The sequence below is a fragment of the Sturnira hondurensis genome, unplaced genomic scaffold, assembly GCF_014824575.4.
Source record: "Sturnira hondurensis isolate 20B ecotype Veracruz unplaced genomic scaffold, ASM1482457v3 Scaffold0014302, whole genome shotgun sequence".
NCBI classification, from domain to species: Eukaryota; Metazoa; Chordata; class Mammalia; order Chiroptera; family Phyllostomidae; genus Sturnira; species Sturnira hondurensis.
Genome location: NW_028086933.1, coordinates 6,113,519 through 6,141,335, shown reverse-complemented (window position 1 = coordinate 6,141,335; position 27,817 = coordinate 6,113,519). Strand labels below are relative to the sequence as shown.

Genomic DNA, 27,817 nt, shown 5'->3' with positions numbered 1-27,817 from the left:
CAAATGCAGACAATGATAACTGTGGCACAAATGCTTATCTGAATAACAGAGATTATAATACTCCATTGACTGTAAGATGAATCCTGATTTCAGAGTTGTGCAAATGCCAAATTTTATATAGCTCAGACTGCTAACAAAATGCATATACCTTTTTAAAAAGATTTTATTTATTTATTTTTAGAGGGGAAAGGGGGGAGAGAGGGAAACATCAATGTGTAGTTGCCTCTCACACGCCCCCTACTGGGGACCTGGCCTACAACCCTGGCATGTGCCCTGCCTGGGAATCGAACCAGGAAACCATTTGTTCACAGGCCATCGCCCAATCCACTGAGCCATACCAGTCAGGGCAATGCATATGCCTTTTACAAGGACACAGGGCTTGAAATTACAAAAAGTTTCAAAGTGAAAGAATGGAATTAGAGGCAACAGACAAATGCTAACCAGATGAAAGCTAACACAGCTACACAGACCCCCATTGTCCAAATTGGTAGACACTAGCTACTGAGCACCTGAAATGCAGGTGTGAATTGAGATGTTCTGTAAGTGTACAATACATAGCAAAAAATAATGCACAATATCTTACTGATCATTATTGTATCGATTACATGTTCAATTAACATACATGTCAGGTTAAATAAACATATTATTAAAATTGATTTCACCTATTTCTTTTACCTTTGTAATGCAGCCACTAGAAAATTTGAAAATATATATGTGTCTCCCTTAATATTTTCAACAGACAGTTTTGCTGTAGGCTTTAAGACAAAAAACATTGTAAAGAAAAAGACATAGTTACTATATAATGGTTAAAGGTGAAATTCACCAAGATATAGAATAACTAAACATGTAGTGCACAATATAATATCCACAAAAAATAAAGAAAATTTGATAGAATTACAGGTACCAACGGATAAATCCAGCTATTTTGATGAGAAATTTCAACACATTTGTCTCAACTATTAATAGACATGACCATTCAAAATTCAACAGGGATAAAAAGTCTGAACAACACAACTAATGAGCCTGAACTGAATGACTGGGTATATAATGCTGTGCAGAAGACTAGAGAATGCCCAGTCTCCTTTACTTCACATGGAACATTTACAAAAACTGACTCTGTATATCAACAAATTTAATGATTAAGTACCATACAAATAAGTTTTCTGTTTTAAGTTTTAAAAATAATTTTAAAATAGTAAGGGAATTTACAACATATATTCTAAATAACTCTGGGTTAAGGAAAAATCATACTGGAAATTTAAAAATAAAATCTAGAACACTACAGGGGCCTTCTGCTTGGAAGCTTGGTGTAACAGGTACTGAAGTTATCCTCTCGCCTAAAACAACCATAAAAATAATAAAACTGATAAAATACACAAAATAACAGTTTTCAAAACATTGTACATTGGGCAACTTGAACAGTGACCTCTGAGAGATGGGAATCCAACAGGGCAAACCCATTGACCATCCCTGCTTGCTGTCTTGAGAGAGTTACTCATCCTTGGTGCGGGGAGCGGGGCCCAGACTGAGCTCGGCAGACTCCCTGGGTTGAAGTGTCAAAGCTGAAAGTCCCGGGAGACAGTCCATGTGGCTAGCATTCCCAGAATCAAGCTCTGGGGAGGAGAGAGAGCTGCAGAGAACCCTGAAAGTCTGCAGAGGGTCTCCATCCAGGATTCACAAGCGCACTGGTCAGCACATGAATGTGAGGAAAAACAGAAGGGTAGGAAAAGAACCACTGTGGTGGGTATTTTTTTAATTTTATATGTCAACTTGGCTGGGTTACTGGAGTGGCCAGCTATTCAGCCAACCATTATCCTAGATACGTCTGTGGGGGTGTTTCAGAGTGAGATTAACGTTTGAATGGGCAGATAGAGTAAAGCAGATGGCCCTCCCTAAAGTCCCTGACATCACACGGTCATTTAAAGGCCTGAATTAAAGAAGGCTGCCTCTTACCTGAGTGCATTTAAAGCTGGAACCTGGGTCTTCTGCTGCCTTTGGACTCAAACTTAAACATGGGCTCTTCTTGGGTGTCTAGCCTGCCAGCACTCACACCATTGCATCTTCTGGGTCTGTAGTTTGCTGACTACAGATCTGGAGACTTCTCAGCCTCCATCATTACATGAGCCAATTCTTTATAATAATAATGTAATTGTGTAATATGATAATAATTAAGCAGTACTATAATTGTAATTCCTCATAATAATATTCTATATATGATGACATAGACATTCTATTGGTTCTGTTATTATTGCATTATTTTGTATATTATTGTTATTATATTATTATAGTTTAAAACAATACATATATACATTTTCTTGGTTCTATTTTTCTGAAAAACCCTAACTCAATCATCACCCCAAAAGTTAAGGAATTAGTAACTGATGTTCACCCAGGAATGGGAATAGTGTTTGTTTCTGCCTTCCAGTCAAGAAAACCTCATAACTGCTGAGAAAACAAGACGAATACTCAGAAGGGTCTCAGAAGTGGGAAATAATTAGCCCTAGACTAAGCACAGCTCTGTTTCTGCCTGACAAATTGTAAAAGCAGGACTAGAAAGGATCATACTGTTTCCAAGGAAATTGCCTGCATCTCACAACAAAGTTCAGAAATTTTACAGGAATTCAGAAGTATCCAGCTGTAGGGCAAATGAAGCCAGGCTCCCTCACCCAGCTATCTGGGCAGCTCGGGTAAGCAGCCCTCCCATAGTCTTTCAGAATGGGCCCGACAAGCAGTATTTCCATAGCCTTGAGAATGGGTCCGCATGCGCAGAATCATGCTTTGTTATATTATATCCGGGCATCCTGCCGGCTCTGGGTGCCTTTAGCATATTCGGGAGTTGGGACTCCCTGACAGTGCCACACGCAGTGTGATACGTGGCTTGCGGTGTGCATGGATCGCCCCACCCTAGAATAAAGGCATGTTAGACACCCTGACGGCTCCGCAAATTTTCTTCCTTCACCCGAATCCCCTGTGAACCTGTTCGGCCTTAAGCAGTCGCGATGCACCAGGCCACAACAAGGTGAAATTCACAATGTTTGACACAGGAAGAAATTACCAGGCATGCAAAGAAGCAGGAAAATACAATGAATGTTGAAAGAAAAAACTGAACCGAAAATGAAGTAGAACTGACCCAGATGTTAGAATTAGCAGAAAATCACATTTAAACGGCTGCTTTTACTGTATTTGAACGTATTTTACAATATGTTAAAAAATTAAAGCAGTATATAACAAGCCTATAGAATATAGCAATAATGATGTTATGAGACTCATTTTAGATATTAATACTTGCATTAGAAAGACCAGGTGCTAAAAGTTAATGCATAGGAAAAAAGAGGTAATATAAATAAGAGCAGAATCAATAAAATATAAAAGGAAGATAAAATGGAGAATGTTGCAAACCAAACATCAGTTCTTGAAAAATCAACAAACAAAAAAAGATATACCTGACAAGATTACATCAGAAAAAAAGAGAAAAATCACAAATAAGGAGTATAATTAATTAACACAATATCTAGAAATACTGGAGATGTTAAATGTGATGAGAACACTACTATCACCTCATGCCAACAGTTTGGTAAATTGGACCTAATGGGCACATTGCTGGGCAAGTATAACTTAATAATCAAATCCTGGCAGAGGATTCACTTCCCAACTCGCTCTCTCCAGGAACTGGTTCGGTGCTGAGTTGGCAGGAGACTGAGCCCCTCCCCTGGTGTGCCTCTCCATCACGGTCTCAGTGTCCTCATGGCACTGCCCTGTCAGGGAGGGGAATTACAACCCACCTCATGAGAGAAAGAGTATCAGAGAATGTGTGGGCATATCTTTAAACAGAAAGAGTTGAAAGTTACCAGTGAAATGAAGTGGGCGAACTGCATCATGTCTCTCTCGACAGAAGGCAGTGTGAACCGCACAACCTCTTTACGGAGTGTCCTTGCCAAACATGGTCTGGACCTAACCTCCAGTTACAGAAGATACCCCAAGCCCTGTCTGGGGCCTAACCTCCAGTTACAGAAGATACCCCAAGCCCTGTATGAAGCCCTGTCTGGGTGGCTCAGCTGCATGGAGTGTCATCCCATACACCAAAAAATTGAGGGTTCGATTCCTGGTCAGGGCACAAACCTAGGTTGCAGGTTTGATCCCCAGTCAACCAATCAATGTTTCTCACATTGCTGTTTCTCTCTCCTCAATAAAAACACATCCTTGGGTGAGGATTAAAAAAATAATAATGATATCATGATAAAATAAAACAAAAGGCAGAGGGTTGTTTTAATAGATTAAAGACACATAGCAAATACAACTCATATATCTTTATTGTATCTCATCTTATTTTTTAAAAATGTAGTAAGACTTTTGGAAGAAATTATGGCTATTTAAATATAAATAGGATATTGGAGAGTATAATGAAATTAGTGTTTATTTCCTCAGGTGTCATAATGGTGTTTTGGTTATGTAGGAAAATGGGATTCTTAAGAGATGCATAGTGAAGAATTTGGGGCAGAGTCATGATGTCTGCAATTTATTTGAGAACGGTTCACGGAGGGTAGAGAGAGATATAAGAGGGAAGGAGGGTGAAGGGGGAAGACAAGGATACAGCAAGTTTGACAAAATGAAGACAATTGGCGAATCTAGGTGAAAGGTCTTATTGTTACAACTCTCAATTTTTTTGGTTTGAAATCTTAAAATAAAAAGTTGGGGGGAAATATACACATACACAGACAATCTTTAAGTCTGTACAGCTAAGACAAAACTAAAAATGCAAGCAAAAATATACTGACTGAGGATGGCAGGTACCTGGGGTTGGGAGGGGGCAGAATAAGACAACGTAAAGAGGATCACACACGTAAGCTTTTATTATCATCCCAGTTTTAATGCTGGGTGTGCTCTCATGGTATTTATTACACGATTACTATAAATTAATAACTATGTGAGTAAAATGGCCAGCAATGATGAGAGTGTATCAAGAACCAAGGATTACATTCATCTTCTTCTGTGTTCTAAAGGCATCACCAGCCAACTACCGCAAAAACAGTGAAAATCACCATATGCCATATTTTGCTGCATATAATGGGCACTTTTTGCATAAACTTTTTAGGGAAAAGTAAGGATGTGCATTATACATGGATAGTGCTAATTCCATATCTATGTAAATGTTTTGAATTCTTTTATTTATGCTTATGCATTAAAAGTATAATTCTAGAAAGCAATAATGATGTCTGTATGCAAAATAATATCCTGGAATATGATAATCACTTTTGTTTCTAAATATAAATGAATAAAAAATGGAAACAAAAGACTTTTTTCTTGAAAGTTTGGACCAACATGTGGGTGCTCAGTATACACAGAAGCATATTATATGTGGCAAAATATGGGTATCTTGAGTGGAAAATTCTAGTGATGGGAGAAAAGCTTGACATAACATCTATTTCAAAACAAGCTGTAATTTGTTTCACCTTTTCATCTAAAGTTAATAACTGTGGTATTCCAAGAATAATGAACAATTGATTAAAATACTCTATTATTAATCAATGATTCAACCGTGTTTAATCACATTCTTATTTAAAGTAAATGGTATACTTCTGTTATTTAAGGAGGCACAAGAGAGAATAAAATTATCATTAAGATACAAAGTATCAGAGAACTAAATATATAATTCCTATTTACAAAAATTGGTGTTAATAGTATTTCTAACAATTGAACATTTTTTACTTTTTAAAACTTTTTATATTTAAAAAATATTTTTATTGTTGTTCAAGTAGTTTTCTGCCTTTTCTCTGTGCCCCTCCTTACCACCCCAGACATCCCTGCCTCCCCTTCCCATTTCCATCCCACCTTGTTATGGTCCATGTGTCCTTCAATATTGTTCCCGTAAACCCTTCACCCTTTCCCCCCATCATCCCCTCCCCTCTTCCTTCTGGTCACTGTCAGCCTGTTCTCAATTTCAATGTCTTTGGCTCTACTTTGAGTGTCATTTATTCTGTTGCCCAGAAGTGGAATGTTGCATGGAGGTAGAGAAGCTGAGCTTTGGAATCAGAAAATCCTGGATTCAAGTCTCAGTTCTGACAATGGGCAAATTATTTAACTCTTCTAGACTTCAGTTTCCTCATCTGAAGTCGAGTCTTCATGAGTAGGATTGTTGCATCATCAATTTAAAGTGCTCAGCACCGTTTATGCTATAAATCTGAATGTTACGCAAGGTAGTAGTAGCTATTATTACCATACTGAAATTTAAGCTGATTTACTTTATTTACACACACACACACAATTTCCTATGTACTGACAAAGTTACACTGTTTATCAAAAGCTTAAATAAAACAAGTTCATACACAAAGTTTAAGAAATGGAACGAATGTAAACACTTAATCTCCTTAACATTCTGTTTCTCATTAGATTATCTGTAAGACTCCATCATCTCTAAATTTTGTTATTCTATAAATTCTATGGTTATTGCATTTGCAAGTGTTTAGAAGTTCTTTATCAAGTTAAAGTAATTTAAGAGAATTATTCTGATTAAAGGTTGAATATACCCATATTTTGTTGTATATAATGCATACCCGTGTTTTATATTCTAATTCTATATATAGATATAGGATTAATAGTACACATGTGTAATGAATATCCTTATTTTTCCCTTTAAAAATTTGCCCAAAAGTACACATTACACATGGAAAAATATGGTACACTGATTTTTACATTGGGAAGGCTTGAAAGTGTTAAGTTAAATGTCAGTATCTTGAAATTCTAAGTAAAAATGTTAGCTGCGGTATATTCCCCCTTTGGCGTGTAGTTGTTGAAAAGACAACATGAAACTAGCTGGATGATAATGTTTTTAAATGACCACACATACCATCACAGCAAGAGAACAATTCTGTGTCTATTTCTTTCTAGTGTAATCCATGCTTTTCCAACCTTGCACTCACAGTGTACGTGTCTGGATGTGTGGTATTTGATAAAAGTAAATAAATACCACAGTTGCCTAGTTAACCATCTCCCCACTACATGTCTCAGTTGGCTCTAAATTCCTGTTGTAGAAGATGTTGTTTTTCAAGTATATGACTTTTATTCATATAAAATTATTTCCTTGTGGTAAAATAATGTTAGAGGGTATATTAAAGTTTAAAAAACAATCAGTATAGCTCTTTATTGCTGAATTTATTGCTTTCCAACAGGGTGTGTATATATATATATATATATATATATATATATATATATATGTGTGTGTGTGTGTATAAAAATAAAAAATAACAATGCATATAACACTGTAATACATATTTTAGGATGTTAACTATAAATAAGTATACCAAAATAAGCTTTTTTTCAACCTAAATCATCTAACCAAAAGTACACACCAGAATTAGCTTTTACCAATCTCTCTTTCTTCTTCTTTTTCTACTTTTACTTTCATCAATGAGAGACTTGGATGCAGTGTTTAAAGTGTTTAATTTAAAAGAAGAGTTTCCATTCAAGGTCATATTAAGACCTTGTTTACTGTACAAACGCTAAATGCCAACTGCTCTTCTGTTCTTGCCAACCCAGTTCTATCGATTTCTGAAAGTGAGGGTTTTTTAAACTAACTTGTGTAGAATTGACTAACTAGTCTAGAGCTACAGCCCAGTAACTGTACTTGTCATATTTTCTTTAGTCATGGAATAATTGAATTGGGTAGCCATTATAAAATATAAAAAATAAAAAATTTTGGCTTGATACTTGAATAATAGCAGCTTCATCACTTTTACCAATTTGTCTCTACTACCCTCTAGTGGAATCAAAGTCATAATAATATCCTCACGGCATTGCCTCCAGATTCTCTCTCTCTCTCTCTCTATCTATCACACACACACACACACACACACACACACACACATATGTAGACTTACAAGTTTCAGCTTTATAGAATTGGTCCCAGCCTTACATATCATAAACTCCTGGATGGAATTATCTTTTAACTGTCATTGTTGCTCTTCTCTCTTCCCACACGAATCGTCTCTGGAGAGTACTGCCAGATCCACCTGTTCAAAGGGAGAATGCATCCCGTCACTGCCCTGCTCAACCAGACGAGGAAACCTTTAGTCATCCCCACTGGATTGCTCGAAGAGCTGCCGGTGAACTTCCCCACGATCACCTCCAAAACTCTTCACAATATGAATCCAACTTTTCTTCCCTTCCCACCCTTCCCACCCTTCCGCCCCTGACCTCCCTATTCTCGCCCCAGCCTCCAGCCCAGTCTGGCTGCTGGATCTCCTCCAAACCTGTCCCATGTTTTCCTCTTTCTGCTGAGAATGCCACCGACCTAGTCACCTCTACCCCAACAACTTCCTTCGTCCATTTCTATTTGCCCAAGTTATTTTCACCTTCCAAGAATTACTTAAAACGCACCCTTTGTTCAGCTTTACAGGTTCCCTTTGCAAATCCCACACAAGCCAGGCACCTCTTTGACACTGCTGTTCCCTTTCCAGGCTCCTATCCTTCAACTGCCATTTAAACATCAACTTCTCAACCCAACCCAACCCAACCCAACCCAACCCAAGGATCATGTCATTAATGAAGCTTGTCTGCCTTCTCCAGAGTCCTTTCCTCTCCTGCTTTGTGACCCCCCCACAGCAAGTCATTCAAGTCTCTGCTCCCAGAGGGACAGAGAGTGATCGGCAGGACTAGGGAAACATATTGAATAAGTGCTTCCTGTGGGCTGGGCACTGATTTAATTAGGTAAATGTTACATGGCTTACCTCATTTTATGTTCAGTAGGACACAACGAGGTGCCATTATTATCGCCATCTGAGGAAATGAAGCGCAGAGGAAGAAGTGGCTTGCCCAAAGCCACAGAAAGGGTAGGGGTGAAGATTTACAAGGATTTGAGCCCAGGCAGTCAGGCTCTGGACCCACGGGGCTGTGCAAAAAAGGTCCGTCCTTTTACCTCTTGCTTTGGAGTCGGTGGTTTGGGACTGGCAGTGGAAAGAATCAAATACGATCCCTGGGATAGGAAGCAGTTTTGGTTTTGCCTGAGTGAATGAGAATGTCTACTTTCCTCTTTAAAATTCTTTTCTTTGTGCATGTTTTCCATGTGGACTCTGAAGCGTAGGAAGGTGAGTGCGTCGGCTTCATAACGTTATCCAATATTGTTGAAACGGCAGATGACGTCTTTCCTTCATTGCTTTATCTGAATGTGGCATCACTTTACTTTGTATTCCCATCGTGTTTAATTCAAAACACCAGCTGAAGGAAGGTATTTAATTCATTAGATAATCAGCACAAAAGAAGCACAACCACTTGGTGTGTTTTTCTCATCTTGCCCGTCCTCTAAAGCTCAATGAGGGCAGATACTCTAATGCATCTTTGTATCTTTGGTGGCCCTCAAATACTGCCAGGCAAATAGAAGGCATTCAAATAGTTGGTGAGTGGAACTGAAAGAGTTTAATTTTCTGTCACATTTCAGTATCGAGTCGCTGGTGTGAAATCACAGCGGAGAGTCAGATGTTTGGTGTTTGCAAGAAGCCTTTGGGCACGACAAGACACTAGAGTGCCTGTCTCATTTTTGAGGAGAAAGTAAATTATGTTCTGTAATATTTTAGCAGTAGATCATGTTGTTGTGATTTTGCTGTTTGGAATTTGTCACTGATAGAAAACATGAAAAGTGAAGCAGACTATCTCGTAACATGAACCCCCAGGCCTGTATCATTCCAGGTGACAATTTATTGAATTAAACTAGGACTGCATTTGTGTAACACCATTAGAAAGCAGACTTTTATGTTAATTATTTAATTTACTGATTGGTAATCTAGTCATAACCCATCACCCTGAACTTTTGGACTGACTCTACAAAGATAAAGGTTTAACAAATTGCCACAGTAAATTTTCAGTTCTGAAGGAAGAGCCTATCTTAGACATAAGCAGTACAGTGATAAAATTTAAGTGGCATTAAAAATTCATAAAAATCCTGGCTGGTGTAGCTCCGTGGATTGAGTGCAGGCCTGTGAACCAAATGGTTGCTGGTTCAATTCCCAGTCAGGGCATATGACCGGATTGCAGGCCAGGTCCCCAGTATAGGGGGTGTGGGAGAGGCAACTACATATTGATATTTCTCTTCCTTTCTTTCTCTTTCCCTCCTCTTTCTAAAAATAAAATAAATAAAATCTTTTTTAAAATCCATGAAATATATACCAAAAATATCTAAGAGTTTCAACCAAAACAACAGCCCTGATCATTTTTCCTGCCTCCAAATAGGTATGAAATTGTGTGCCAGTTTCAGAGTTAGATTCATGATGATCTAAGAGTTACATAAGGTAACACAGGAATGAAGCTTAAGGTCAGGGTCCTGCCTTTGAACAGACCCTTTCCAGGGCTCTGAGAGAAATTTTCATGTGGTCATATTTTTGTAAATTATATAAAATGGGGTCTTTTAACCACAATTCATTAAGGCCACTGGTTCTTTCCACTTCACTTCCCAACATCCAACGGCATTAGTGGGAGCCTGGACATGGGATTCAGCAAAGGGGAAAAGGGGCTGAGGATATGTTTAGTTTAGGATTCCCGGTACCTAGTTATGTAACCACACACTTCCAAGTTATTGCCAGCAGACTTACTGTAGGAATGGCTTCTGGGAACACTCCTTTAAGTCATTCTGCTGACCCTCCTGGCAACTGGGAATGAAGATATAGGTTCAGAGAGCTTATCTGACCTCGGAGTAAGTGGGCAATGGGTAATAGAGAAGCTAACCTGTGGAAAATTCTTCCAATTATCAGATGCATAAAATGATATCATCACCTCATCTAAAATGAACTTATCTTGTGTCAGGAATATACTTTCAATACAGAATGAACAATTATAAACACATTTTGGAATCTGGAATGCTTATAATCATGTGAACTAGAATGGTTTATAATTCTTGTGATGTAGGCATAAACCTAGAGCAGCAATATAAACAGCTGTGTGAGAGAAACTAGATGTTTTCTTAAATTTGACAGAAATTCTAAAAATTTACATGCCATAATCATTATCTAATTCAAATCCTTTTAGCATGACCCACAAAAGCCATTGGAGTTATGGGTATCTAACTTCTTAGCATATTTTTCTGACCCTTTCTCGAGCCCCCAGATTCCTTTTATATTCTGGCATTGAGGAATTAATTTCAGTCCATCAAATGTGCCTTGTTATTTGTTCTCTGTAGACCTGAAAGATCTCCCTACTTGTGTGACTGACGGGCAAACTCTTCACTCCTCAAGAATCATTTCGGATACCACCTCTGCTGTGAAGCCTTGCCTGGCCCCTCTGCCCAGCAGTGCACTCACGCCACTCCTAACCGCCGCCATTCTCTGCACAGAGCAGCCTTCACCTACGACCCCGTGAGCATTTTCTTGTCTCCTAGATGGGAAGCCCCCATGATCCTCACTGGTCCCAAGAATGATGGATGAATCTCTTCTCCCTACCCCATCCTTATTTCCTGACATTCCAATGGAAGACTGAGGCGGGTCGACACCTGTGCATTTAACCCACGAAGTGCCAGAATGTTCACAGTGATCCCTCTTGTACTCCCTTTTGTTGGGGCAATGTGAGTGGGGCCATGGAGGTTATATATGATAAGCTTTTATTATGGAATTGTTGGACAACTTTGCCCCCAAATCACCTATAACTTTGTTAGAAAAATGCCTGACTCAGAAACAACCATGATAGTTCTATGTTTTCAGTTTTGATAAAAACGATCTTAAAACTGTAGGTCTTGCCCTTTTCATCATTTTACTTTCTGAAATAATGTAAATGAAGATCAGTCTTCTCCTTTTGGATAAAATCTCCAGCAACTCCTATGAGTTGTACCCTGCAGCAAAAAAGTCCTTGGCAAGATTCATTCATTCATTCATTCATTCATTCATTTGGGGGCTAGGTAATACACTCTCACGCAGCTCAAAATTCAAAGGATACGAAAGCCTGCGGGCCACCTCAGAGCCCCAGTTGCTCTTTTCCTTCACNTCAGTTTTGATAAAAACGATCTTAAAACTGTAGGTCTTGCCCTTTTCATCATTTTACTTTCTGAAATAATGTAAATGAAGATCAGTCTTCTCCTTTTGGATAAAATCTCCAGCAACTCCTATGAGTTGTACCCTGCAGCAAAAAAGTCCTTGGCAAGATTCATTCATTCATTCATTCATTTGGGGGCTAGGTAATACACTCTCACGCAGCTCAAAATTCAAAGGATACGAAAGCCTCCAGGCCACCTCGGAGCCCCAGTTGCTCTTTTCCTTCACAGCGGCACGTTGTCAACAGTTTCTTGCATTTCCTTCCAAGGTATTTTATGGATAGTGGTTATCCCTTATTTGCAGGGCATATATTCCAAGACAGAATATAGGTACACAACATATATATACATTCTGTTTCTATACATAGATACCTATGATAGAGTAAATGTCTTTTTCATCTTAGCTAAGACCATTCCATGCATTGTTGCTGTAACTTTTGCAATTTCAAGTTCAGCAGCAAAACTACCACCATTTTCTTTTTCTTTCCTCAATTTCATGGGTAAAATTGTTCTTTCTGTAGATCTTAGCAACTTCAGCATATATATATATGAAATATATTTCATATATATATATGAAATATGTATATGAAATATATATTTTTCTTTCCTTATAAAGTCTATAACTTTCACATTTTCACTATAGAAAGCACTTTATGCCTTCTTTGTGACGTGTCCAAATTGCCAGCATCACTACTCATGCTTCTGAGCCATTATTGGGTAAAATAATATTCCTTGAGCACGAGCGCTTCGATACCGCGGCAGTCGATCTGATCGGCAAGACGGCTACGAACTAACTAGCGGGGGCATGGGGCGCATCTACGACGTGGATATGTTGGGCAAACGGATGTTTCATACCCGTGTGGGACCAGGCAAGATTTCAGTGCACTGGTCAGAATGGCGCACAATTTAAAACTTACAATTTGTTTATTTCTTTAATTTTCCATGTAACATTTTGGGACCACAGTAGATTGTAGGTAACTGAAACCATGGAAAGTGAAATTGTTAGTAGGGGGTGCGTTGGGGGGGGGGACTATTGTGGTTACAAGTAACTGTTTCTCAAACTTTTTTTTTAATCTGAAAAAACACTGTATTAGTACGTTGTCCTGTCACAACAAAATACCATAGACTGGGTGACTAAAACTACAGAAGTTAATTTCAGCCCAGTTCTGGAGCCTGGAAGTGAGACCAAGGTGCCAGCGTGGCTGGGTCCAGGGAAGAGCTCTCTGCTTCAGAGATGGAGGCTTCTTGCTGTGTCTTCACAGGACTGAGCTCTCTGGTGTCTTTCCTTATAAAAGGACTAATCCCGTTATTAAAAACGTCAACTTTAGGGGCTCATTTAAACCCAGTTATCTCCCAAAGGCCTCCGTCTCTAAATAGCACCACATTAGGAGTTGGAGCTTCAATATGTGAATTTCCTGGAGGAGTGCGGTGGGGGCGCATAAGTCAGTCCGCAGTAATATTTATTTCTAAAAACAAAACAAAAACTTTGTGTGCAGTTCCTACTCTTTCTAGATGAAGTTTACCAAAATATAAACGTGAAATTCTTTGGAGCACCTGCCTTTCCATCTCTCCTCTTCAGTTCTTTTTTCATATCACCTCTAAAACAGTTCTCGAGTCTGGTTCCAAGGCTGTACCTCTTCTCAACAGTCCCTTACCACGGTATTCAGGGCTCTTGAAAATTCTAACTCCGAACTCTCTTCCCTACGTAACCCTACAGGTATCCTGCGTCCTACCACGGAGTCATCCTGAATTACTCGGGCAGACTTTTAGGGCTTCACCCATGACATTTCCAGTACTTAGATGGCCCACCCCTCAACCTTTTCTCCTGTTTCTTCAAATGTTACTTTCTGTGTTTAAATACTTTCCTCCTCTATGTTCTCGTATCACCTTATAGCATTTTACAACATATGTGTCAGAAGAATATCCCAAGTAATAATGGTGTGCTCCCACCCCACACCTACAACAGGAGTTGTAACTGATTCGTTTTTCTTTTTATGAAATACATACAGCATTGCACTGAATAAAAGTGGACCCTAAGTGTAAGAACCTGTAGCATGAATTTACCATAACCCTTAAAACTTCAAAGATAATTGAGTTAAATTAAAAAATATAGAATCACAGCTGTGGAAGCTTGTGTTCTCTTAATATTGAGTGCAGAGTGGATATGATGAATTGCTGCTTGCTCTTAAGATAATGTAAATTAAATTGTTAATTGGGCCCCCCAATATGAAATGTATGTATATATTTCATTCATTCATTCATTCATTCATTCAAATCAGTACTTTCAACTAACAGAGAACAGTATTCTTTCTAAGAACATTTCTCTGGGGTAATCAGTTTTCACTCCAAATATTACTTTGGGATTTTGAATGTAAGCTTTAAAAGTTACTAGGTTTAGACAGAGATTTTCCAAACCCCTACCCTCACTAGGAATGCTCTGCCTATGTCAGCTAGGAGTATAGCATTGTTTCTGCCAACACAGGGCCAGATGAGATACGCTACTCAGTATGTAAAAAAGGTATTAAACACTTACATGGGTGTGATATACTAGTTCTATTCCTTATCCAATCTGGGTCATCTAATAGATTTTTAAAAAATTTTAAAAAGATTTTATTTATTTATTTTTAGAGAGGAAGGGAAGGAGAGAGGAAGAAAAATGTCAATGTATGGTTGCCTCTCGTGAGTCCCCTGCTGGGAACTAGCCTGCAACCCAGGCATGTGCCCTGACTGGGAATCGAACTGCGATACTCTGGTTTTCAGTCCCGCGCTCAATCCACTGAGCTACACCAGCCAGGGCCTAATACATATTTTTAGAGGTCATCAATCTTTGTTCTGGATCCCCTTAGGGTCAATACAAAAAGAAATTCTTTCTAGGGGACTCTTACTATGTACAGTTCTATTTTACTCTTTTATTTTCTTCAATACTCATGCATGATTTTTAAGTGCTGAAGTCTCTGTTAAAGATAAGATAGAGCAATTAAAGAGAAAGTTTTTGATTTATTTAAAGTATAATTTAGATCTCTTTTTCTTTCCGTATAGAATTTTGATTTTTGTTTTTGTTTTAAAGAACATTTAAAATACTGATGTGAAAATATTTAAACATTTTTAAATGTAAAATTTTGTCTTTTATTTTTAAATAAGTAAAAATTTAAATAAATACAAGGTGAATTAAAAGGTGACGTAAAAACAAAGCGCGTTTATATATTACATATATATTCTTTACATTGTTGAGAGCATCTTTGTTTCCCATTGTCTTCTTAAGTAACCATTAAAACATGCTCTTTCCGTCCAGCCCGAAAATCATCCGTTTAGAAAAACATAAGTATGCACTACCTTTAAGTATTAAAAATGAAAGTAATGGAAGATGAATGCAAACATAGTTTCAATTTCGTGACGAGCTATTTGTGTACACTGAGATATTTGTGCTAATAATGGGAGGTAAAAGAAACCAACTCAGAGCTAGTAGTAGATTAGATGACTAGAAACAATAGGACTACGCTTTCCCAGGAGGCAAGACAGCGCTTGCGCATAGACTCAGTTTGCGCCCGCCCTTCTGCTTTTCCTGAAGCCGCCGTTTTCTTTTGCTTTGGCGCTCCAGCCACCAGGGAAGGCCAGCTCAAGCGTGGCTTGGCACTGATTGGCTCCTTTGAAAGTCTACGCGTTATCTGATTGGTGGATCCCGGGCCCTTTAGCGCGGTGAGTTTGAAACTGATTGCACTTACCTCCCAAGCTGGCTCTGAGAAGTTGAGACTGTGACGCCGACCTGGTATCCGCAGCCGCTGCTGCTTTCGCTGCGGTGTGATTAGTCGGGTAGAGTTGCTGGGGACCGGGTCTTGCGTACGGGGCTGACAAGGGGCGGCTTGGTGGCCTTGGAGGGCCCTTGAGGGACCGGATGGTACCGTCCGGCGGCTAAGTGGGCAGCTGGGGTTTGCGTGGGGCCAACCCAAGCCTCGGGATCCTGGGCCTGGCCTTCACTTGGAGCCCCCGGCCTGAGCCGTGTGAATGACGCCGGACCAGGCTTTCGGGAGAGGTGTGGGGAAGCGCGGAGCTGGCGGGTTTACTCCGGGGCGGGGGGGATGGGACTGTCTTGGCATCTTGAGTTGCGGTCTATAGTCGTGGTCGGCTGTTGTCAGGAAGAGGCCGCTCACCTGGCTAAGGAGGGTTTTGTGTCGCAGTCGAAGCCAAGTCGTGCTTTGTCTCGACCGCGCCGAGTGCTTGAGCCAAGTTCGGTCCTAGGTCCTTTGTCCTCGCGTTCGTGGGTGGAAAGCAAGACCGCTCTTGGGCCAGGTACCCTCAAGCCGATCCTATGAACCAACTTGTGGGCCTTCTCGGACTTGCCTCTGTGCCCATGGCCTTGCACACCCAGAGCTTTTTAAGAACACCTAGCCAAGGCATAAGGCCCGGGGGAACTTGGAGTTTTGTTTTGTTTTTCTTTTATGTGTATGGTTGTTGCATGTATGGAATTAGCAAAAACAAGCAAGTTAAGAAATGTTGAAAGAAAAATATGTGGATTTTAAAATCTTTCAACCGATTTTTATTTAGTACTAATGTGCACAACCCAACTTCCTCTAAAATCCTGGAAGTCTCTAGGTAGATTAAGCCACTGGTGTTTTACACGCCGCGTAGTACAGAGCCCTAGGAGGCACTCAAAAGGCCTAAAGCTTGTCCTTGTTTAGAGTTGTCACAGCGTAAACCCAGCTTTGAAACTGAGTTCGTTGTTAGCTGTTCCTTGAAAGTGCGTTCAACGATTTTATTGTGCACTAGACATACTAAATCTGGATATTGAAGAAAAGCTGATTATCTTAATCTTACATTGCCATTTCCTAAAATTGAAAATTTTTAAGATTGGCATTCATGGCCAATGTAGTCCAGTTTTGTTCATTTAAAAAAGGTGATTTATTCTACTTATTTCTGGAATGATTTTGAAAATGAATATGAGAAGTGGAACTTAAGGGTCAATTACTCAGTGACCTTTATTATATATATGATCTTAACAGAGATGAGTGTATTAGAAAATCAGTTGTGCTTTGGGTTTCTAAAGTTTCATTGTCAAATTTACCGAGGCAAACTTGTCAGCATTTCAACTTTTTTTTAACCATTCTTTGCTATTCAAGTATTTTTTAAAATTTTGTTCTTGGGATTGCATAGGATGGAATTAGAGTTTTATCTATGAAGTTGCATCTTTTCTTTTAGGGTGCTAAGTGATATTTTCTACTCCTTCAAAAAGGACCTTTAATTTAAAGTCTTCATCCTGTTTGTGTGTGTGACTGCTAAAAACAGGAGGAAGATGGAAAGTCACTTGAGCAAGTTTAAACACTTATGATTTTAATAATTTTTCTTTTAAAATTTATTTATTTTAAGTCCTGGCTGGTGTAGCTCAGTGGATTGAGCGTGGGCCTGGAACCAGAGTATCGCTGAGTATCGCTGTTCGGTTCCCAGTCAGGGCACATGCCTGGGTTGCAGGCCAGTTAGTTCCTGGCGGGAGACACATGGGAGGCAACCATACATTGATGTTTCTCTCCCTCTCTCCTTCCCTTCCCCTCTAAAAATAAATAAATAAAGTCTTTATAAATAAAATAATTTATCCGTTAAAATTTATTTATTTTAGAGGGAGAGAGAAAGATGTCTTTTTTGTTCCACTTATTGATGCATTCATTGGTTGATTCTTGTCTGTGTCCTGACCAGGTCAAACTCCCAGTCTTGGGGTTACCAGGTGACACTCTAACCAACTGAGCTACCTTGCTAGGGCCTTTGACAGTTTTTCTAATAAATCAGCAGTGTGACATCATTTTAGCTCCCCACTTATCTTAAGATTATCTTTATAAAATCATAAAGCAGTAAAAACTGAGTCAAATAACATTATTTGTTGAAATATCTAAGTGTTTGGCACACAATGTGTTCCTTAGAAGTGTTCCATAAGAAAACATACTTCTGGTTTTGGTTTGGGATGGACAGATAAGCTGATGTCTCAAATCGAGGGTTTAGAAGCTAAACCTTCAAAGTTTGGAAGAAGCTAAATCACTGGTATAAGATATATAAATACTTTTAATGTTTAAGGAGCTAAGAGATTGTGTGAAAATCTTATTGCATGAGTCCTTTCTCCTGTAAATATTCTTTTAATATAATAGCTAATATTTATGGCAAAGTAGTACTGTACTAGTGGAAACATCTTTACATATATAGTATCTCATTAGTAACTTAAGACTGACCTTTGAATTAGTGGCATTATAGTAACATAATTTTTTCCTCTCATTTTAGCATCTACTGTAGCTATTGATTGACAATGGAAGACTATATCAAAATAGAGAAAATTGGAGAAGGTGCGTGCTTTTTAATATAAAAGTATCAAATGATTTAATGATGCTACAATGTCTGTGACATGAAGACATGTATAGTATTTTACTAAAATCCAACCTTTAATGTATCTTACCCTACTAATGTGCCTTATTACATGTTCTTTGCATAATAACAAACACAAAAATAACAAAGAATGTTCACATTTCAAGAGAATTGATATTATTCTGATGACTCCCTGACAACCTTTCTTCCTGATAATTTTATATTCTAATACTAATGAAAACAATATTTGTATTTTGATACGACTATTGATGTCTTGTTTATGTGTTGGGAGCAGAATTATGTTAAATTTCATGATAGACTTAGTTGCCTACAATTATTTTTAAGATGGTAACTATTTTTTACCTAAATTTTCAAATCAATAAAGTTATTGGTAAAAATGAAAAACGTGTGTTTTATTTTATGGAAAAAAATGAAATGGACTTTTTGATCAACTCAGTAATTAAGGGTTCAAGACTTCCCTAAATTTTCCAACCACTGTTTAAAAATCGCTCTCTAGGAGATTACGTATATCATGTGTATGAACTTGATTTAGCTAAGTAATCCATCTTTTATTATTGCCATCTCCATCCCCAAATCAGTCTGTATTGACATTGTTGCTTATCGTGTGCAGCCCAAGTATCAACTTCTGAAGGGGCTTTTCTGCTATGTGGTTAACAACGTGGCCTTTATAAGACTTAGCATGTATTTAATAAAATACTTTAGCCGCATTCTTCTCTGGATGAGGGTTATTGACCATATTTGAGATGAGTAAAACACCATTTACAGACCTTTTAGAAACTGTCGCAGTGGCTCCTGTTAATATTTCCCCTGCTCAAATCCTTCTATTGTATTTTATACCTACCTCATTGTAGGGCGGGATGTTTGACTAGAGCTAAATTTTAGTTTGCAAAGGGTCCGTTTTCTCTGATATATGCTGGAAAATTACTGGTGATTTAAATGTATGGAAAACCTGTGATGGCTGCATGAATTTTATTTCTCAATTACAGGTACAGTAGGTTGTAGTTACCCTCAATTTCTTTTTGGAAGTGATGAGGGTATAATTATGAGTAAGATGCTTCTTATCTGGACACAGCAGACATTTCTATCATGTAACGCCTTATGGGATTCAATCATTTTTTTTTAAATCTTTTTAGTTGGTGAAGGAGTCACATGGCAAACATTTACTTCATTTATTTCAGGTACCTATGGAGTTGTGTATAAGGGTAAACATAAAACCACAGGTCAAGTGGTAGCCATGAAGAAAATCAGACTAGAAAGTGAAGAGGAAGGGGTTCCTAGTACTGCAATTCGAGAAATTTCTCTTTTAAAGGAACTTCGTCACCCAAATATAGTCAGGTATGGTACAAGATCTGGATTTAAATAGTGTGTTGTCTTCATGCTATTTAAAATGTTTTATTGTGGAAATTTCTACATTTGCTTAGTCTTTGTGTACCTTACGGGGTGGAATAGAACCCCACTGTTTTTATTAATTGAGGATGCTGGGCATAGGAAAAATTGGCTGTTGAAAGCAGAAACAGAGTTAGAGGAACTTGGTTATAGAGATTAGTATTTGGGGCTGAAAAATCAAGGTAAACTGGCTGTGGGAGAAAAGGAAGACCTTTTCACTGATCTTTGTCAACTCTTCACTCAGAGCTGTGGTCCTTCAAAATGCCTTATCAGAGTCCTAAGACAGCAAGCTAGGTCAGACAAAAAAACCATAGTTCCTCCTTTTTAAATATGGGGGCTGATATTTTGGGGTAAGTTGTCTTTCTAGAGGTCCAAGTTAGGATTTAATTGAATTTGTCGGGAGAGATAGTGAGCAGTTATTAAGGTCAGATACTACTTCAAATTTATTTCTGTAATTTATCTCAATAGAAAGACAAGCTCTGAACAACAACCAGTCAGTCTAGAAATGTCTTGGAATGTAAGTAGTTTGACAGCAGCTCCTATACGACTTAATTTTCAATTGCTGCCCTGAGATTTCTTCTCAAATTCTTGTTTAGTACTGCTAGGGAAGGTTTTTACTAGGGAAGCTACCGTTCTCTTCTTTCTCAAAACGGTATATATTTGTTGTCACAGAAAATATCTTAAAGCCACTGTGAAATGTAGGGAAGTTATTTTATGAAGTCAAAAATGTGTATTCTATATTTTTTATATAATTGTTTTATTGTTTTAGTCTTCAAGATGTGCTCATGCAGGATTCCAGGTTATATCTCATCTTTGAATACCTTTCCATGGATCTAAAGAAATACTTGGATTCTATCCCTCCTGGTCAATTCATGGATTCTTCACTTGTTAAGGTGAGAAGCTTGCCTCATTTTATTAGTACTTATTCACTGTGAATGTAAAGGGCCTACTCTGTGTAAGTGCCTGTGTTTTGTAGGAATATGCTTGGGAAAAGTGTTAGAAAGTGGAATGAAGAAGAAGAGAGTATTTCATTTTCTTCCCACGGTCAGATTAGATTGTTAACAGTTACCATTTTATTATTAAATAGTGCCTCTAATTATAAAGTGAAGAGTGGTGTCCGAGAAAACAAAACTAATAATTATGTATTGTATTGTTGGAAACTAAGATATTCTGGTCTTTATTTGTCTGTCAAACTCGTAAAACAAAGTAACAAAAGCCTGGGGCAAGGTGGAGGTGGCAGGTGGTTTTATTTTTTCTGGTTTTGAATCTGTTTTGATTAATTAATTGTAGACACTGTTGTGTTAAAAACTATAAATGTATACATAATTGTTTAAAGAGTAGTGAAGTGTGTATAGAGTAAAAATGTCTGGTCCTTATACCAGCTTGGGCAAACACCTCTGAACTACTAAATAGCTATCTCTGACCATTGTATGTATTTAAACATAATCAAAGTATCTTCTTTGTTATTTCTTTTGGAATCTGACCAATGTCTCCAAAGAGGAAATAAATATGTAAAGATAAAAGATCAAAATGAAAATGAACAATTTTATTCAGGATAGAAATAGAGTTGCTATCAGTGTGTAGAGCAAAAGTATAAGAAACTTTTGTGCAGAACACTAACTTGTGACTTAAAGAGTGAGGGACCAAAAATCAGTCAAAGACAAAATGAGCTCAATGGCTATAGATGTGTCCATAGGTGAGTATCTTTGTCTTCGGGGCACAAACATGATGTTGCATATAAATGGGCTTTTCAACCTTCAAATACTTCTTGTTCATCTTAAATGGCCTGACAGTCTTTTTGGTAGTTAAATTTCACTGCATTATAACTTCTTCCCTTTTCAAAAGAAACTCATCAAGGTTATTTAGAAAATCACCATGTGCTATGCAGCTAATTTTCTAACATGGTTCCTTCTTCCAGAGCTATTTGTACCAGATCCTACAAGGGATCGTGTTTTGTCACTCCAGAAGAGTTCTACACCGAGACTTAAAGCCTCAAAATCTATTGATTGATGACAAAGGAACAATTAAACTGGCTGATTTTGGTCTTGCCAGGGCTTTTGGAATACCTATTAGAGTATATACACATGAGGTATGTAGAATTGTATGTTTTTGGTGCTTTTGAATGTGTGTGATTGCTGGATTGTCTCATATTTGTTCTTTGAGTCAAGAAAGAAATGACAAAAAAGGTTTTGACTCTGCCAGTATCAGTTTATTGCCTCAGCTCCCAATTCACCCTTCTTTGTATATTGTATACTATGTGAAAATGGAACTGGAACCAATTTCTTTCTCTTCTCTTCTCTTCTCTTCTCTTCTCTTCTCTTCTCTTCTCTTTCTCTCTTCTCTCTTCTCTCTCTTCTCTCTCTTCTCTCTCTTCTCTCTCTTCTCTCTCTTCTCTCTCTTCTCTCTCTTCTCTCTCTTTCTCTCTTTCTCTCTTTCTCTCTTTATTTCTGGTGAGATGTTAATGCTTTGTCAGCAGGCTATGCTGAAAAAGCCCTGCAGAGGGGGAGGATTTGCCTTGCTATAATTTTTAGAGTTCTCATTATTTCTTACCAGTCAGTTTCTCATTCCAGTCCCCTGTTATAGTTAATAATCCTTTATATTAAACTTTCTCTATTCATTTACCAGTTGGCTTCTGTCTGTCTCCTGATTAGATCTTTTCTGATACACAATCAAATTGATTGAAAGGCAGGTTTTGTTGCTTAAGGGGTACTGTTTAACATACATTTAGGAGTTACGTGTTTCATCAATGTTGTATTGATTATTTGGCATTTTATTTGATATTTCTGGAGGGAAAGGGAATGTTGAATTGTATAGTACGGATTTATAGTCATGCGTTGCTTAATGACTGAGATCTGTTCTGAGAAGTGCATCTGTAGGCCATTTTGGCACCTAGTAGACATCATAGAATACACTTACAAATGTAGAACCTACTATATATAAGGCTCTGTGGTATAACATACTGCTCCTAGACTACACACCCGTACAATATGTTACTGTACTGAATACTGTAGTCAGTTGCAACACAATGGTATGTGTCTAAAGATGGAAAAGGTATAGCAAAAATACACTACAAAAATTTTAAAATGGTTCACCTGTACAGGGCACTGTGGAGCTTGCAGCATTGAATGTTGCTCCCGGGAAGTCAGGGAGTGAGCGGCGAGTGAATCTGAAGGCCTTGGAGGCTGCTGTGAACTACCTAAGACTTTATAAACACTATGCACTTAGCCTACACTAAATACTTCTTTTCAAGTGTAGTGTTGCACTACAACATGAGAATGGTGATGACTTCACTAGACAATAAGAATTTTTTAGCTTATTTTTTAGTCATCTTAGGGAACCACTGTCATGTATGTCTTTTGTCTTTGACTGAAGCATTTTTATGTGGTGCGTGTTTATATTGGGAAAATGTCTTCCGTGGAGCTGTCTACCCTTGGGAAGCCCAAAGACTTCCCCCAGATCAAAGCGCACTACGCTCATCTAGATAGATGTGCAGGCTTCTTTGTATCACTTCTTCATATTATTTTCCCATGGCTAATGCCATTGACCTTATCAGCTTTAAGTTAGAGGTAATACTGTTGCCATTATGATAAATTATGTGCTAAAGCTTTGGACCACTAATGAACTGTTAGGTCTTCAGGGCTTCTTCGTGTCTTTAGCACATGAGCAGTACATGACTTTGTTCAGTGTCATCCCAAATCCATTACTCATTGTCAAATGGGCTTCTTTTTTTTTTTAAACATTAAAGCTGTCTGAACTTTTTTGATCCACACTTTAATGATTTGAAAAGCAAGAAAAGATTTAGCATGCTTTTATCTGTTGGGTTTTTCCCCCCTCACCTTAATGAATAGAATTTAGAAATGAAATATCTTCCATTTAGTATTTTCTGTATGGTTGATTTATTTAAACAGTGTTATCAGGGGCCTTCTAAAGGCAGTTGTAATGAAATGTAAATGTATATTTAGGTAATTTAGTGCACTATAGTTATTCATTGTGAAAATTTGCTTTGTAATAGGTAGTAACACTTTGGTATAGATCTCCAGAAGTATTGCTCGGGTCAGCTCGCTATTCCACTCCAGTTGACATTTGGAGTATAGGCACCATATTTGCTGAATTAGCAACTAAGAAACCACTTTTCCACGGAGATTCAGAAATTGATCAGCTCTTCAGAATTTTCAGGTATTTTTGTTTTTTACTTAAGCTGTTAAGATCTTTAAAGGCAGCATAAATATAATCAGATTATATTTATGCTTTAATAATTTTTTCATTTTGCTATGGCTTTTAGAGCTTTGGGTACCCCCAACAATGAAGTGTGGCCAGATGTGGAATCTTTACAGGACTATAAGAATACATTTCCCAAGTGGAAACCAGGAAGCCTAGCATCCCATGTCAAAAACTTGGATGAAAATGGCTTGGATCTGCTCTCGGTGAGGAGTGCCCTTTATACTGACTGATAATTCTGAATGTCCTCAATCCTTTCTTCTAACTGGGACATAGGAAGAAAACTAACATTTAGTGAGTTAGGCAAATATGTCTGTTAGGTTTATTGTATTACTAGGTCTGTTTCAGATACCAAGAAAACTGGGTGGTTTAGAGAAGAGAATTAGCATTAGTTCTTTTCATTGTTTTTATTATTTTTATCTGATAGATAGCTACAGACATTCTGTGCAGGAAAGGTCAGTGTTGATACACCTGTTGTTCAGGTCGCTGACTTGCAGTAGCCTTTCTGGTTAGAGGTGTTCCCCTTAGTGCCTGATATTGTTAGTGTTGAAGCTTTCCGCCGCATGAACTCCCGTTACTTACTTTGGACCTAGTTTCTACATCAGAAACATTAGGGGAAGGACTGATACATTTCTTGAAAATGTTTCCCGTCTCTTACATTGCCATTCCAGACTAACAGTTTTCTGTAGAAACAAGACAAAAATGCTGTTTGGATTTCAAAAATACATTGTGCTAGGCCTGTTTCAGGAAGTTTATTTTAGAATGGTATTTAAGTATTGAGCTTTTAGAAGGAGGTGATTTTTACTAAATCTCAGGTAACATTCTAGAAAAAAAAGTGTTTTGGCAGGTTATTAACATAGTGAAAAATAATCTATTGCTATGTCATCATATACGTATTCTAATTGGTCTCTGGGCACCTTTCACATTTTATAAGTCATTGTGCCACCAAATTCAGCTCAGATTTCCCAGTTGTTTGCAGTGAAGTGCAAAGTCCTTTACCTGCTATTTTGATATTTTGTATCTCAATATTATTGATTTGACATAAAAGACCTTCCATATTCTGGGCCCAGTCTATCTTGTTAACTTCTGTAATTCTTGAATACAAAGAATTTCACTTCAGTTAACAAAACAAAAATCTTATACTATAAAATCAGAGGTCCTCAGCTTAGGCACTAGTGGCTTCTTGGACTGGATCTTTCTTTGTTGCTGGGGGCTGTCCCATACATTGTTTTTTTTGTTTGTTTGTTTTTTAAAAGATTTTATTTATTTACCTTTAGAGGGGAAGGGAAGGAGATAAGGACAGAAGGAGAGAAATATCAATGTATGGTTGCCTCTCGTGCATCCCCTGCTGGGAGCTGACCTGCAACCCAGGCATGTGCCCTGACTGGGAATCGAACCGCGATCATGTGGTTCACAGGCCCGCGCTCAATCCACTGCGCTACACCAGTCAGGGCCCATACATTGTATTAAAGTTTAGCTTTATTACTCCTTAGCTCTATGAACTTGGGCAAATTACTTATTTAACTTTGAGCTGCCATGTCTTAATTTGTAAAGTGGAACTAATACTGTACCTTTTGTTGTTAGGATTAAGTAACATGATACTTGCAAAGCACTTGACCTAGTGCTAGATACATGTAAGAGCTCAAATGGCAGCTAGATAGTAAAAGTATATCTTGTCTATGTGTTGGATTGACTTTAAGATTAATATTTCTTTTTTTTTTTAAGATTTTATTTATTTATTTATCTTTAGAGGGGAAGGAGAGAGGGAAACATCAATGTATGGTTGCCTTTTGTGCGCCCCCTGCTGGTAGTTAGCCTGCAAGAAACTGGCCTGCAACCCAGGCATGTGCCCTGACTGGGAATCGAACCCTGATCGTCTGGTTCTCAGGCTCGTGCTCAAAGATTAATATTTCTTTATAAACTTAAAAGTCAATATTAAACTTGATCATCTTTTTCTGATAATATATAAATTACTATTGGATTGTCTGATTCATTCAGTGACTCGTAACCGTGTTTATAACACATTGCACTCTGGTTCTGTTTCTACTTGGAACTCGATGGAAGCTACATTAGAAATCACTGTAGTTTATTGCTGCCATTTCAAAATGCTATAAATAATTTTGACGGCCATTTAATTCTCACACTAAAATAATGAACTAGAGTTCTTTCTTAAATGGACATCGTGGTTTTAAAGCTATTTCTGAATTGCTTGTATCTTAAATCACAATTTATAGCAAAAAGGGGGTATCGAGGTATGTAAAATTGAAGGAATAGGCTATTGTAGAGGAAGAGGTGAAGTGGAGGGGATGAGACGGGTTGGTGGTTTGCTATTGAACTAATGGGAAAGTTCTTTAGCAGATTTTCATTACAATTAGCTTATGGCTTACAGTAAGGAAGCTCAGGCTTTGTGCAGTTTTTTTAATGGTTGATTCCTTAAATAAAAACCTTTTTTCTTTTTATCTTTCCCCTCCAGAAAATGTTAGTCTACGATCCTGCCAAACGAATTTCTGGCAAAATGGCACTGAATCATCCATATTTTAATGATTTGGACAATCAGATTAAGAAGATGTAGTTTTCTGACAGTTTCTACATGTATCAAGAACAGATAGTTATATTTTACCGTCAACTCTATTTTTGTCTTCTGTATTTTTGTTTTCTTTGGCGTAAAACTTAAGCTGTACTTCATCTTCTAACTTCAAAAGTTGTAACTTAAAAATGTAAATATTGTTCTATATGAATTTAAATATATTCTGTATATGTGTGTAGATCTCACTGTAACAACTATTTGTTACTGTAATAAAGCTGTAACTCTAATATTGATGTCAGAAATTGGGGAAGTTTGCTTAAATCATAATCAAACCTTACAACAGCCCAGTTTTCCTATAGCTGGAATTTAGGAAAATGTGCCCTTTAAGCTGAAAGTTCATAATGCTTTGAAGTATTTGTATGCTCTGGATATTTAAATTTTCCTGTCAGTTTTCTTGCCATGGATTAATTTCGACTGGCATTTCAATTTGTGATTTAAATATTTAAGCATTCAGAATGAGAAAACTTTCCAGATTTGAGAAATAATACTAAATTTATACAGGTTTTTACTAACTTACAAGAATAGCCTTAAGAATATGCCAAATTTTGCTAAGTTTTATAGTTAAAGATCAAAGGCTGCCCATACCCGGGAAGAACAGTTTAGAGAATTTATGAGCTATCCTATTTTTAGGTAGGTTATGAAAGATATTTATCTAAGTGAATTCTTATGCCTTGGTCAAAGGTAATAACTGTAAAGGAGTAGTTATTGTGGCTTTCATTTCTGACTTAGGAACACTATGTCAAAATGAGCAAATAAAGCTTCTTAGAGGCTTCAAGTATTTGTACAAGTATTTAGCAAAAAATCACTAACTTTGGGAATAATGCTCATTGTGATTCTTATCAGCAGCCTAGTTTAAACGTTATAGCCAAGAGAAATGTCTGGCTAAGACATTTTATCATTTTGGTTGCGCATCTTTCCTTTGACCCCGTGTCCTCCGAACAGGCATTCATGTGTGGTCGATCCTGTCACCAAATTGATTGGGTGACGGGTTATCTTTACATGGTCTCGTAATTTTCTGCACTCTGCAGGAGAACGTGTATGTACGGGTCACTGTTTGGCACTGGAACTTAGGAGAAGTTTGGTGGCTTTGTTGTAAGTCCTTTGGTGGAAGTTAGCTTGCAGTAAGAGAATGCAGAGCCTTGGATATGGAAGTCATTTGGGGTCATTGTGGAGAGTTATTAAGAATTGATGGTGGAGATTTGGTAAATGAAAAGGTCACAAAAGATTTGAGATGGGGAAATGCACATCTACAGGTGTGTTTC

At 37.8% G+C, this 27,817-nt stretch overlaps 1 protein-coding gene across 2 annotated transcripts; it reads left to right on the top strand.

The window, feature by feature from the left end:
- Window positions 1–15,709: 15,709 nt before the first annotated feature.
- Window positions 15,710–27,330, top strand: CDK1 (cyclin dependent kinase 1). 2 transcript variants are annotated; one of them, XM_037062707.1, is made up of 8 exons: window positions 15,710–15,814; window positions 18,263–18,324; window positions 19,543–19,699; window positions 20,520–20,643; window positions 21,669–21,839; window positions 23,763–23,926; window positions 24,033–24,174; window positions 26,442–27,330. In XM_037062707.1, exons 2-8 carry the CDS (start codon window positions 18,288–18,290, stop codon window positions 26,538–26,540), a joined length of 894 nt encoding a protein of 297 aa, XP_036918602.1. In that variant the 5' UTR covers window positions 15,710–15,814; window positions 18,263–18,287; the 3' UTR covers window positions 26,541–27,330. The 2 variants fall into 2 exon arrangements, with proteins under 2 accessions (XP_036918602.1, XP_036918603.1); XM_037062708.1 differs by having other exon boundaries at window positions 15,725–15,802.
- The last annotated feature ends 487 nt before the right edge of the window (window positions 27,331–27,817 follow it).